The sequence below is a fragment of the Nanorana parkeri genome, unplaced genomic scaffold, assembly GCF_000935625.1.
Source record: "Nanorana parkeri isolate BGI_ZX_2015 unplaced genomic scaffold, ASM93562v1 scaffold637, whole genome shotgun sequence".
Classification (NCBI taxonomy): Eukaryota; Metazoa; Chordata; class Amphibia; order Anura; family Dicroglossidae; genus Nanorana; species Nanorana parkeri.
This window is the reverse complement of record NW_017306905.1, coordinates 886,944-899,989: the sequence shown is the minus strand read 5'-3', so window position 1 is coordinate 899,989 and position 13,046 is coordinate 886,944. Positions and strand designations below refer to the sequence as shown.

Below are 13,046 nucleotides of genomic sequence, written 5' to 3'. Positions count from 1 at the left end.
TTTATAATGTTTTTCCCCATTCCCGTTCTTTTTTTTTTTTTTTTTTTTTTAAACTTAAAATGGGTTTTCAGGTGCGTTTCGTGCATTTGTGATGCGTTTTGCGCATTCTGGCATTGCAAAGGTGTGCACTGTAGCCCAGATATCGCATAGGGATACGTTTTTGGTCCAGGAGTTAACTTTTCTGGTCTCGGCAGAATCTGGACATCGTGTTAACAAGCCCTTAGAGGATAAGGTACCTATCCTGGACTAAAAATAAGTGGTCATGTTTTCTAAATCACTTGAAAATTGCTGGTAAAACAATTATCAAAGAAATCATAAACATAACTGCAAATGAGAACAAAACTTGTTCGCAAAACTCATAAGTTTGCACTATTTATATAGAATCAGAAACTGTGTGTAAGATAAAAGTAAAATAATTTTAAATATTTTAAAAAGTTGGAAAAAAAGGTCTGTTTCGGTCCAAAAATCTCATTGCGGTGCAACTCTAATATAAATATATATTTATTTATTTTTACTCTTTTGAGGGAGATCATCCCTGCGGGTGTTTGTACTCGTACGCTGACGGGATGGATCCTGTCTGCGTCCAAGCCGGGACACCCGCACCCGTACGGACCTGCACTTGGGGTGAGCGTAGGGTGGCGTACGGCCGCGTTCTCCCATAGAGATGGACGGGGGCTGCCTACTAATCACATGCAGCACCTGTCCTTCCCAGGAGCTGCACGATACGGCTGTGCACGGAGCTCTATGTGCCGTCTTTTTCTCGTGTGAATGATGCCTAATGCTGCCACCTACAGTAGGATTGGACACTGGCAAAGAAACTCCCTCCTACTTCCAGCTTGCCTCCATTTTTTGCTGTTGTCATATTTTGCTCCTTATAAGCATGACACTACACTGCTGCTAGGGGTTCGCCCTACACCTGACCTCTATCTGGCACTGTCCTCGGCCTGGTTTTTTAAATACTGCATACAGACCCTGCTAGACCCAACTTTTGAAAGAATACCATGGAAGTGATGATACTGGATTTCGCATAGGGCACTTTCCAGATTCAGTTATGGTAAGTTAGATGTGGAGCACTTTCCAGATCCCAAGTTGCTGGCATTGCCCTGTCTCCGAAGACATATTCAGTGATTAGGCTGGTCTGGCTGAGCACTGGGAGCTACCTTATTTTCATTGGTTGCTGGGCACCATTTCTCCCTATTCTGTCCATTTTATGCCACTGAAGGTGTATTGCTGTGGGAGTGAGCACTAACTTCATCCGCTGGGTTTACTGTCAGGCTGTAGTCTCTGCTGATATACATCTTCAAGGAAGCAACTCCCCAGTGCTGCTCCGGCTGCAGAGTGCAGCGTGGAGCTCTGATCTTTAGTCTGTTCCTTCTGCCAACCTACAGTTACTTTGGTCACCCATGACTTTCCAACCCTCAACTGCTACCAGCTATTTGGGGTTTGTGAATTCCTGAGGCCATGCCTCTTAACCTGAGCCTATATGTTCCTTATTCCACCTTGACCGCAGCAGGTCTGATTCTAATGTCTGAACTAGCGACTTTATCTTGGGTAAAAAAAAAGTATTTCTGAGCACCTTCACAGTGACCTGTCCTTATAGAAAGACTGGACAGGAATGTGTGTAATGTGTGTAATGTGTTTCTCTAACATACAATGCAGAAGCCAGAGTTGTAACCCTTTTAATCGTTTGTTAGGACAGGTAGTGTTCAAATCTACTTACAAGTATAATGATAACAGCCAGCACAATAAAGACAGGGTTAACACAATCCCGTCACTGCCCCTCCTAACAATACAAAGGAAGAGAAGCCAAGTAAAAATGTTAACAAGTAAATAGCAATTTAAACTACAAGAGGCAGTTTTTTATTATTATTTTTTGTAATATATTTTTCAGCATAGAAAATTTTCTTTACAACAATTGAATTCATAACAACATGAGAAAAACAAAATGCCCTCTATTTTCCAAAGATTTTCTTATTGTACACTCTTTCATATGAGAGACAAAACAAGTTTTACCCTATACCTTCTAATATTTAGATCACCTATAATCTTTTGTGGGGCTAACACAGAACTTAATTTCACCTGTAGTTTTGCTGACATAGAAAACCCAATCCAAATTTGCCACACTTCCTTATGTTCAAAATATCTATCATTCAATCTAGGTGTATGTTCTTCCATTTGCATGATATCATTGACCTCACATATCCACTCTCGGATCTGCAGAACATATGATGACTTCCAATGTCTAGATATTATAGTTCTACCAGCTCTAAAGATAAATCGTATCAGACCCTCCTTAGCCTTTACTAATGATCCCAGGGCAACAATGGCGTCTCCAGCGCTTCTGGCAAGGGTGTTCCCACCAAATGTTCGCTTATCTCAAATACTGAATTCCAATATCTGCAGGACTGAGGGCAGGCCCACCATATATGAAGCATAGCCCCCTCTTCCCCACATCTCCAACAATTATCACTGTGGATTGGATTTATTTTATGCAGGACCTTAGGAGTGCTGTACTAGTGAGCCAGAATCTTAACATTTCAAAAATGTTGGCTATTCGTTTTCAGCCGTATATAACATTATTCATGTATCCAGAGTAGGTGGGATTTGTACCAGAACGAGAAGCAAGGATTAACACAGTGTCAAAACAATTTGGCTCATATATCATTCCCGCCAATATAGGCTTACTTTGTGTTTGTTGGCACTGGGCCGCAGAAAAAACCTTTTGAGCTAGTCTGGAAATTTATGAAGGCTACATTAGTCCAGATAGGATTGCCCACTTCCTTTATACAAACAATTCTAGCACTATATTCTAGTCCCACAGCATGAATACGGGTGAATAGAATACTTTCCGAATCAATAACCGTTTCGAACGGAGCTCGCCAAGAATGCTAATACCCTGAGGGTAAGTAAAATATTAAAGGGGTACATTTTGGGGAAAATCCATAAATTATGTTTATTTGCAGATGATGTGCTTCTTTATAGATGTACACCGAAATGAAAATTTCAAAACGAAACCGAAATTTTAAAAAATGTCAGGCCGAAACCAAAAATGTTTTATATTTTAACTTTTTTTAAATTAACTTTTTTATAAACTTTTAATTTTTTTTATATTTTTATTTGATTCATTTTTTATTAAATATTTTTTACTTTACTTTTAGGCGCTTTGGGGAAATATTGGGGGTCTAAACAGACCCCTGACATTTCCCTTTTACTGCAGTCCCAGTTATAAATGAACAGGAATCCTCTATGAATTTTCCTTTTTATTTAGAACATGAGAACAGAGTATGTTTACTATAACCACAATTATGAATGAACAGGAAGGGATGTAGATCACTTCCCATTCATTCATAATTGAGGATATTGTAAACATACTATGTCAATTATTTACAAACACTCAGCGATCGCTGAGTGTTTGCACTTGTCTCCTTCCTGACACGCTGTAACAGGAGGCTGAGCGAGAGGAGCTCAGCCTCCTGTGACAACGCTGGCTGTCTCCACCCACACATCGCTCTTCCGATCTGTGATAGGAGGCTGAGCGGAGTGGGAAAAGAGACGCCGGCCACTCGCAGCGCTCGGCCGCCTGTCACAGTTTCTCTCCTCCCCACCGGGACAGAGAGCAGCGGGAAGGAGAGAAAGATGGATGCACCGCTGTACCGGCCAGGCATTGGCATGATGCCAATTTGCGGCCGATATGTTTTGGCGGCCTATATATCGATGCATCCCTACTTATTTATATTACTAATCCTAGTGTGGCCTTTCCCATGTTACTACATGAACTAGATCAATATGGACAGGTCAGCAATTTCTAGAGGTGCACCGAAATAGAAGTTTAGAAACCGAAATAGAAAAAATTGTCAGGCCGAAACCGATACCAAAAATGTTTTTATTAAATTTTTTTTAAATATTTTATTTAAATTTTATTTTTTATAAACCTTTTTTTATATTTATTTTTATTCGTTTTTTATTAAATATTTTTATTTTTTACTTTACGTTTAGGGGCTTTGGGGAAGATCACTCCCATTCATTCATAATTGAGAATATATTAACCATACCATATCCTCAATTATCTACAAACACTCAGCGATCAATGATCGCTGAGTGTATGTAGCCTGCTCTCCTCTCTGACGCACACTGCCACAGGAGGCTGAGTGGGCGGTGCGAGAGGAGAGCCCAGCCTCCTGTGACAGCGCTGTCTCCGCCCCCACACCGCTCGGCCGCACTGTGATAGGCGCTCTTGTCCCGCAGCGCTCGGCCGGCTGTCACTTTCTCTTCTCCCCGCTGGGACACAAAGCAGCGCCCAGCGTGGAGGAAAGAAATCACGGATACGCCGATGTACCGGCAGGAAAATGGCACTTTCGGCATTTAGCCAAAAGTGACATTTTCGGCCGATATGTTTCGGCGGCCGATATATCGGTGCATCCCTAGCAATTTCCAAATAAATACCTCCAAATCGCAGTGTATGAAAATCCTCCTCCCTCAGGGAGAATGTGAATCCTTAGGTCCTAGCTTTCCTGTCTGATGGACAATGCAGGGGTCAAAAATTGAAGTCCGGAGCTACTAGCCAGGTCTTAAAAGTTACTCGCCACCAGTTGGCCTAGCCCCTACCCTGCCCCAGCCTTAACACCGCCTCTAAACACACCATCATAATCTCATAAATGACACTGTTACATGTTTTATGCAGAATAAAGTTACAAAAACAAATATTGCATATTTCTGCCTGTTTTATGGTTTTCATTTATTTTTTTCTTGTTTTCTTCTACTTAGCATATATTTGCTGTGTTGCCCACCTTAAAGACTTCCTGTGTCTCTCAGTGGGTAAATAGGGTTTTTGTTGTACTCCTTGTAAAATCCTTTTCTATTGAGTGACAAAGGGACCCACCCCTCTGTGTTAATGATTGTGTTCTTAGTGTTGCTTTTCTTCAAAATGGAGGCATTCTGGTAGTAGGATGGTTGTGTTTTTTTGGGGGTTTCAGGGAGTGATCAGTCCTCCTGTAGGCAGTATTATAACCGGATGGTAAGACTTTCTCTGTCCCTCAATACATGAGAGAGGAATATATTTCAGTATATGTACATGTGTAATCTTTTGTTCATCCAGAGAATTTTGTTGAATCATCCCAATCATTGTGGTTCTGATATTAATGGCTACCAATCACAGTCATGATGTGGAAAAAACAGCAGCACTGACAACTGAAAGCAAAGTAATCACATTTTGTTGTCTGCACAAAGTCCCATTTAATTGTTAAAGGAGGCTTCTGGGGAGAGTGAAATAGCGTCCCCTTAATTAGAGCCGAGGTGTGACACTGAAGCCGTCACACGTCGGCTCTGGTGATCGAGAATTGAGCAATCACAAACTGTTGATCACTCAGTTCTCGATCTTCTCCCTGCAGATTGATCGTCACCGCTCCCTGCAGGGATTCCCCCCTCCCCTCTCCGTTCCTCCAGGGCTGACTGAGGCAGAGCCAGTTGTCAATCAGGCAGCGGGCTGGATCCTGACAATATTGTTGTGATCCATCCTGGCTGTACTGTGGCTCTGCGCTGTCAGCATATAGCAGGCAATAGCCCGCTATAGGTTGAGTTTTGGGTCACAGGAAGACATTAGTATATGTATTACTGTCAACCTAAAGAGAACTATGACAAAAAAAATGTTTTTACCTAGTGAAGAATTTAAAATGGGCACCATCTAGGATTATTTTTGGATTATGCGATCAATTTACTAGGTCTCCTGAAAAAGTTCTTCCTTGTTAATATTCACATGACATGTATGTAAGTTGAAGATGACTTCTTTCCCATACGGGGTCTATTTTGCAGAGGCGTGCTGCACGGAAAGTAGAACAAGCAAATAACCCATTTTACATTAAAAGTTCACCTTCACCACAGAAGGTAAGTCGATATATCACTTGGTCCTTTGTGTATTTTAAGTGCGGATGAACTGGTGACACGGGTGCGTTACACATTCTGTTCTGTAATATCTCTAAACTGGCACATGTCATAACATTTCATAATACTCCCCCTTGTGACTGGGATAGAAAGTTTCCCCTTTTACTCATACAGTTCACAGGACACTTTTGTGAATCCCCATTTGTTAGCACTTTCTAGCACCTTCATAAGTAATAGTTAAGCCTGTCTTTCCCTAGATAAACAAGCCAGACTGCACAGATTGTCATCAGCTGCGTACAACAAATACAGTATCCTTGATTATTTTCTGAAACCATTCAACCATGTTTTTCCTTTTTAAATAAGGTGTTTGCCTCTGCTGTGAATGATACTGAAGGAGTAAGTGTACTTTTATTATAAAACAGTTACATCTACTCACTTGTCACTCTTCTACCGCTTTTCAACTGTATATCTTTTCTTTGTAAACCATTTGCTCAGAATGCTTTCACAGCTACATTGTTCTGTCTACAAACTTTAAGCAGCGGTACCTGCTGCCTACATCACTCCTCTTCACCCGCATGTGCTCCTGTATGACAGACCTTTATTTCCCCGGGCTGACTCCCTATAGCGCACTTCTACGCTCCTTTACACACACAACCACACCCCTGTACCTTCATAACTGATCAGTACAGATGACTGCATGAAAAGTAATAAAGCTGACAGCAGTCTCTCTATGTGCTAAAAAAAAAACATCTTCGACAAGCGAAAGCATCTTTAGCTTCTGTACCTCCTGTAGACTGGTTGATATGCATCTCTTCTTTATTTTAGCCCCTGCAAAAATAACCTTTTGGACCCTATGCAAAATTAAGAGGCGTGTCACAGATGTTGGCATGCTCCAGCCCTGCTTAATGACCATGCCTGCAACACATTCGATAGCTTCCCGCAGTGAGAACAGCAACATCCCTACCTGGCCCTGAGATTGGGGATATATAATATATATATATATATATAATATGTGTATGTGCTCCAGTCTTCACTGTGACAGTGCCTACAGCAACACATCAGATACCACTCCATATCAGTGCTTCCTGCAGTTAGGCCGGCAGCAGAACTATAACAGTTCTAAAAGAGAAATATATAACATTTATTAGTTTATCCTTTTCTAAGTACCAGCTACAGTGGTGCTGCTGTCCTCACTGCTGCGGGTTATCTGATGTGTTGTAGGCACTGGCACAGATTAGGGTGGAGAATTTCTGGCTGCACACGCATAGCAACATTTGCATAGGAACCACAAGGGTTCTTGGAACCTGTAGTCTGGAAGCAGAGGAGGCATGATGCAGATTACAATGTAATTCATGCCTCCCTGTTTATCTCTGAACAGTTGTGCACTTACCTGTCCCTGCTCTGTGGTTCTTCGCTTTTCGCCTGCTCTGTGCCACACTGCCTTCTGTATAAACGCTTGACTTTCTGATCCTGCTGATTGCGTGCATGCACACTGCAACCTCTCTAAAGAGTCTGTTCTCCACTGGAATAAATGGATATGATCTCTCCATGCTATGATGGTATCTTTTGGGGTGAGGGGATCAACATTTTTAGGGTAGGAAAAAAGGTCAGCATGTGGTCCAGGAGTTAAAGGGCCGTTTACATTTTTGCCTCCTAATGCTTCAAAGTTACTAATTCAATTTGTACCGGATGTTCAGAGCCCTTTCCTACAAATGTATCCTGCCTCCAGACAACTGCCATTTTTGTAGGCCAAAACTTATTAGGACAAAATGCTGGCATTTAAATTGTCTGGTACACTGTACCACTGGCATTATCTTTACTGCTTGCTTTTAATTCTGTGTACCAAAATATTTTACATTCTTCTTTTTTACAGATGTATCAGGACTCTCCAGGTGTTGACCACATTCCCGTGGTGCAGATTGACCTGTCTATTCCCCTTAAAGTACCAGGTATTTTACTGCACCACATGTTATTTTCTTAAAGAGAACTTTGCATTATCTTCACATTATTAAGCAATCATTCTGTAATATAATTACATGCCATACTTGCATTATTAACACATTATGAAACAAACACTATGGATCATTAGACATATTAGGGATACTATTAACCATAATTCAGGCTGCCTCTCACTTGGTAATGTCTATGCGACTTTCCTGTGTATTTGCTGCCTCTGCATGTGGAATAATCGGCATCTAACCAACAGATTTTCACAGGTCTAAGATAGGTTTATTTATTAAAGAGCTCTGAGATATTAATTAGTGGAGGTGAGGCATTTTTCACTTTATATATTGCATACACTTGAAGCTCAATAGGGACATTTATTATTTCTGTCGCACTGCAAGATAATCCTTACATGATGAGTGAGACAGATTGTGTGACAGATTTACCACAAGGTTACAGCTTAGCCATAAATTCCTACCTTGCCTTTTCTAAAGTAGCACTGAATGCTGACCATGACCACTGCATTTATTTAAAGTAAAAAAATGTCTCATCTTTAATCACAAATCTGTTTTAGACCTGTGCAAATCTTTCGCAGTTGAAGCCCACGATTGGAGGTGCAGTGGTCGCCCATGCACATTTAGCCTGTTGTAGAGACTATTTGCATCTAATTGTGCTGCATTTTTGCCTATTAAATGTCCCCCATGAGCAGTACAGATTATATTATAAGCATGTTGTTTATTCATGCCCGCTTACCTATTCAATGTCGATAATTTATTTTAATATTATTAACTATGGAAAAACTTCTTCAAAACTTAAACTGAGATTCACTTTATGTATGCAATTACTTAGGACTTCCCATGTCGGATCAGTACGTAAAACTTGAGGAGGAACGAAGGACCAAACAACGTCAGGAAAAAGACAAGAAACGGAAGAAAGTTAAAGATAAGAAAGGTGGCAAGTCACAGAGACATCAATCTATTCACACAGAAAGTGATGAAGACATTGCTCCAGCACACCAGGTTGACATAATGACTGAGGAGATGCCAGAGGTAAAACTTTTTTTTTTAATAGCATCTGAAAATGCGTTTATGGCTTCTCTGGATATTTGCTCTCAGATTGCCTTCTGATGTGCAAAGCTGGCTTTACTGCCTACACTTTATTTCTTTTGTGCTTGTCACTTTTTTTGTCAGCATTGTAGGTTTTCCTGGGATAGGTATACTGTGAGTTGAGGTTCCCACTGGGTCGGGTAGGGCAAGCTAGCCTTAAGGTGCCCACACGCTGGTCGAATTTCGGACTGTTTTTAATGTACCCGTCGAAAATTCGCACAGTGTGTGGGGCTGTCGGCTCCCTTTCAGCCGGCATTCCTCAATCAGCTGATCGAAGAAGCCGGCTGGAAAATTTTTGTTCGATCAGAACCGGCAGCCAATGAGCTATTTACAATGTAAACAGCGGGGATTCCTCGATCGATGCACTGTTAGTGTTGATGGAGGAATCGGGTAATTTTTTTTTGTTCAGCCCTCGGGTTGAACAAAAAAAATTGATAGGTGTATGGCGAGCCTTACAATGGACACTTTTTTTTTTTCGCTGATGATTTTAACAGCAGAAAAATGCTCATAAGAATGAGAGGACTACCACCGCACCATACATTATAGGGGGAATTTATTAAAATCTGGAGCAGATTTGCACTGCAACCAATCAGCTTCTCTGTCTCATTTTCAAATCTTACTTGAGCAAATTCAAGATAGATGCTGATTGCCATGGATAACTGCTCCAGATTCTGTCTGCTCCAGTTTTGATTAATTTCCCCCCTATGTGTTTACAGCTCAACACACCTAAATACTAGTCCACAAAATTATGGAGGCTAATCAGTAGAAATACTTGAGTCACAAAAAACCTTTTCAAGGTATTTTTTACCTGTGTGTTTTTTAGAATGCCCTTCCGAGTGATGATGATGACAAGGATCCAAATGACCCCTACAGAGCGCTAGACATAGATCTGGATAAGTATGTTCTCCTCTTGCAATTACAAATGTATACTGTTTTGTATGCAAAAAAATGACACAGTATACTTCATTACATTGATTACTTATTTTGTTTCAGGCCTTTGGCAGACACAGAACAGCTTCCAGTCCAGAAACACAGAAACACTGAAAATCTAAAATCTCCAGAAAATGAAGTGTCTGTTTTAGATTCAAAGGTCAAAAAGCCCAGTAAAAAGGATAAAAAACTACCAGAGTCCGAGAAAGTAAAGAAAAAAGAAAAGAAGGTGAATTGAAGAGAGAAAATCACTACAGCATGAATTTTAGCTTTTTTGGATAGTTGATTTAGGAGTTGTGCGTGTGTGTGCATGCGCGCACGTGTCTGTCTTTAATATAACTTCGGGAATCTTTTCCACATTACTGACTTGGTATGCAATGTTCCACACTTTTTTTCTCTGTGTGGCGGTGTCCATCTTGAACGAGGCAGGGCCTTGTTTCTTCACGTGAGGGCAGTCCTCTTAATGTCTTGTGATCTGATGGGTGAATAATCAAGCAGCAGGGGTGGTGTAGAAAGCACACATCCACAGAACGGATATAGCAGAAGCATGAAGATTCTTGTACTCTCAGGTACTGCTTCCTCTCCAGTAAGAGTGTAAAGTGAGCAGCAAAATGGTGACATCACCACATTTCATGATATTCGCAACGGTAGCAGTACCTTACATAATCATATGCTGGAGGTATGCAGCAAATGACACTTAAGGCAGAAGAAGTGCACTGCTAAATTTCAGTAAGAATCCAAGACAAAAGGTCATTCTTAGAGTACTGCTTAGTCAAAATTAATATTTCTAGATGTTTCTTTACTTTAAAGATGTAATCTTTACTTTTTGACTTTCGACTCTGCTTCCTTTTTTCCAGTTTGTTTTGAAGTTCATGTCCTTTATTTGGGAGAACAGAGAGATCCTGTTTTATACTATTACACAGCCATTTTTCGATTATTCTGCTGTCTGCAGCAGGTGGTTGTGGTACCTCATATTTTGTCAGAACAGACTGTCATAAGCAGGGCAATGTGTAAAAAGTGATTTTTCCTTTCCTACTCTCCTTGTTTTATTCAGGAACTTGTAACATTTGTGTTTTACATTGATGTGATCTTCCAGTCTCAAGTGCCTTGTATATTACAAGGCTTCTGAGGTGTTGCTCTGGTGCTCTATGCATGTTACTTGCTTGCTAGTACTTCACAAGTTGGCCAGATGGGGAAGCTCTCCTCTTTATTTCTGCTTAGGCTTCCTGTTTATTCCTTTCTTCTCCCTGGATACTATACTTCACAAGCAGCACTTGTGAAGTTTATGCAGTGGCCAGACATTGGCGAAACGTATTTAGGTGCCTGAGGCGCGCACTCTTTCATTCCTTGATCAAGGAACATAGCGCATAGATTCAGCTCATGACTACGATTCACCTACTGTATGCTTGTCATAAACACTATGCCAAATCATTGATGCAGTAGCTGGGCTGTGACAGATTCACTTAGCATCAGAAAGTAAAGGTTACCTTCTTCGTTGAGTCTGTGTGTTCCTCCTTAAAATTACAGGATTCCGATGTTATCACTGCTTCTGTGATTTCTAGTCTAGGTTCACATAAATTTGAGCATGACTGCAAGGTTTTTTCATCTTCATCCTATTTTTAAATGAGAAATTCTGAATAAGCAATTTCTGGTTCCTAGACTGTTTTAAGTCTCCGTATCCTCTTTCAGATGATTTTGTTAAAAAATGGTCTTCCTCCAGCAGTTGATCCTCCAATTTCTCATCTTATCAAGGCATTGACTATTCCTATTTATGATGTGCCTTTGCTTAAGGATCTTACTGACAAAAATTGGAGAATCTTTCTTGTACAATTTATTCATTAACTCCTTCAGCTGTTCAACCACATTTTATTGTGTGGATCAGATGACTGTTGCTTGTCATTTCATATGTGATGCGTTTCTTGATGCTGGACGTCTGATGGGATTTGCAGAGATGTGGTAAAGTCAAATTTGAGAATATATTTTCATCTTCCTCCTCGGTTCTTTGCACTCCAGCTTCCCATGTCTTAACAGCGGCGGACGAACCTTTCGTGCGTAGTTCAAGGTCTTTTGGGTCTGGGTGCTCTTGTTCTCGTTTCCTTTGGCAGAATATTATTATTCCCTGTATGGAATCCATTCAAACCCTTGTTTCTTCTCTTAAACAAGGACATTTTTTGTTATCTATAGACATATGGGATATGTATTTACACATTCCTGTATTTCCAGCTCATCAGCTTTTCCTTAGTTTTGTGGTAGTCGACATTCATTATCAATTTGTGGCTCTTCCCTTTGGGTTGGGTTTGGCTCCAAGGGTTTTTACAAAAGTTCTTGCTCTGGTTCTGGGATTTTTTTTTTTCATTGGATACTTAGATGACCCTTTACTCCGAGAACAGTCTCATTCTACTTTAGAGCTCAATGTCTAGATAGTGCTGTGGAATTAGAGGACATTGGGTGGATTCTGAATATCGAAGAGTGGTTCCTAGTTCTGTCACAGCGCTTGAAGTATTTGGGTCTTCTGTTGGATACCCTTCAAGCAAAAGTGTTTCTTCCTCAGAACAAAATATTGAATTTGCGGGATCAAGTTTGATCACTTTGATCCCGACACCGTTCCTCTCCGAGAACCTGCAGGAGAATAATGGGATTGATGGTGTCAGCCTTCGAAGCGCTACCTTTTTGCTCAGTTTCATCCCAGGACTTTACATAGGAACAATCTTACAGTGTGAGGCAAGTTTCCTCTATCGCTGGACAAGATGCTCAGACTGATGGTGGTTGACATCCCCTGCATTGACATTGGGAAAGCTGTTTCTTCCCATAACTTGAAAGATTGTCAAGATGGACGACAGTCTTGTGGGATGGGGAGGTCTCTTGGATCATCTGTCTGCAGGGTTGTTGGTCCCTAAAGAATTACAAGCTTCTGATCTATGTCCTTGACTTGAAGGTGTTGTTTTGTCTGCCATTGATTCACTGAACCCGTCTTCTGTCTGCATGTCTAATTCAGATTCAATCAGACAATGCTAGGACGATGGCATACATAAATTACTTGGTGTGTCAGCGGCAACGGAAGTACATTCAATCTTGGATTGGGTGGATCTTCAGGTTCCAGCGTTTTTCAGAGGTACACATTCCAGGAGTAGGAAACTGGCAGATGGACTTTCTCGGCAGATGTCTGGATCCAGACGAATGATCTCTCAA

The 13,046-nt window shown here is 40.9% G+C and overlaps 1 protein-coding gene across 3 annotated transcripts in view; it reads left to right on the top strand.

Annotated features, from left to right (window-relative positions):
- The window catches only part of AP3D1 (adaptor related protein complex 3 delta 1 subunit), a 74,166-nt gene that overhangs the window by 41,418 nt on the left and 19,702 nt on the right, over positions 1–13,046 (top strand). For all 3 annotated transcript variants that reach the window (XM_018563172.1, XM_018563171.1, XM_018563173.1), the window contains exons 18-22: positions 5,809–5,880; positions 7,751–7,826; positions 8,671–8,870; positions 9,751–9,824; positions 9,921–10,086. In XM_018563172.1, the coding sequence (XP_018418674.1) occupies positions 5,809–5,880; positions 7,751–7,826; positions 8,671–8,870; positions 9,751–9,824; positions 9,921–10,086 (588 nt within the window). The remainder of the gene's footprint in view (positions 1–5,808; positions 5,881–7,750; positions 7,827–8,670; positions 8,871–9,750; positions 9,825–9,920; positions 10,087–13,046) is intronic.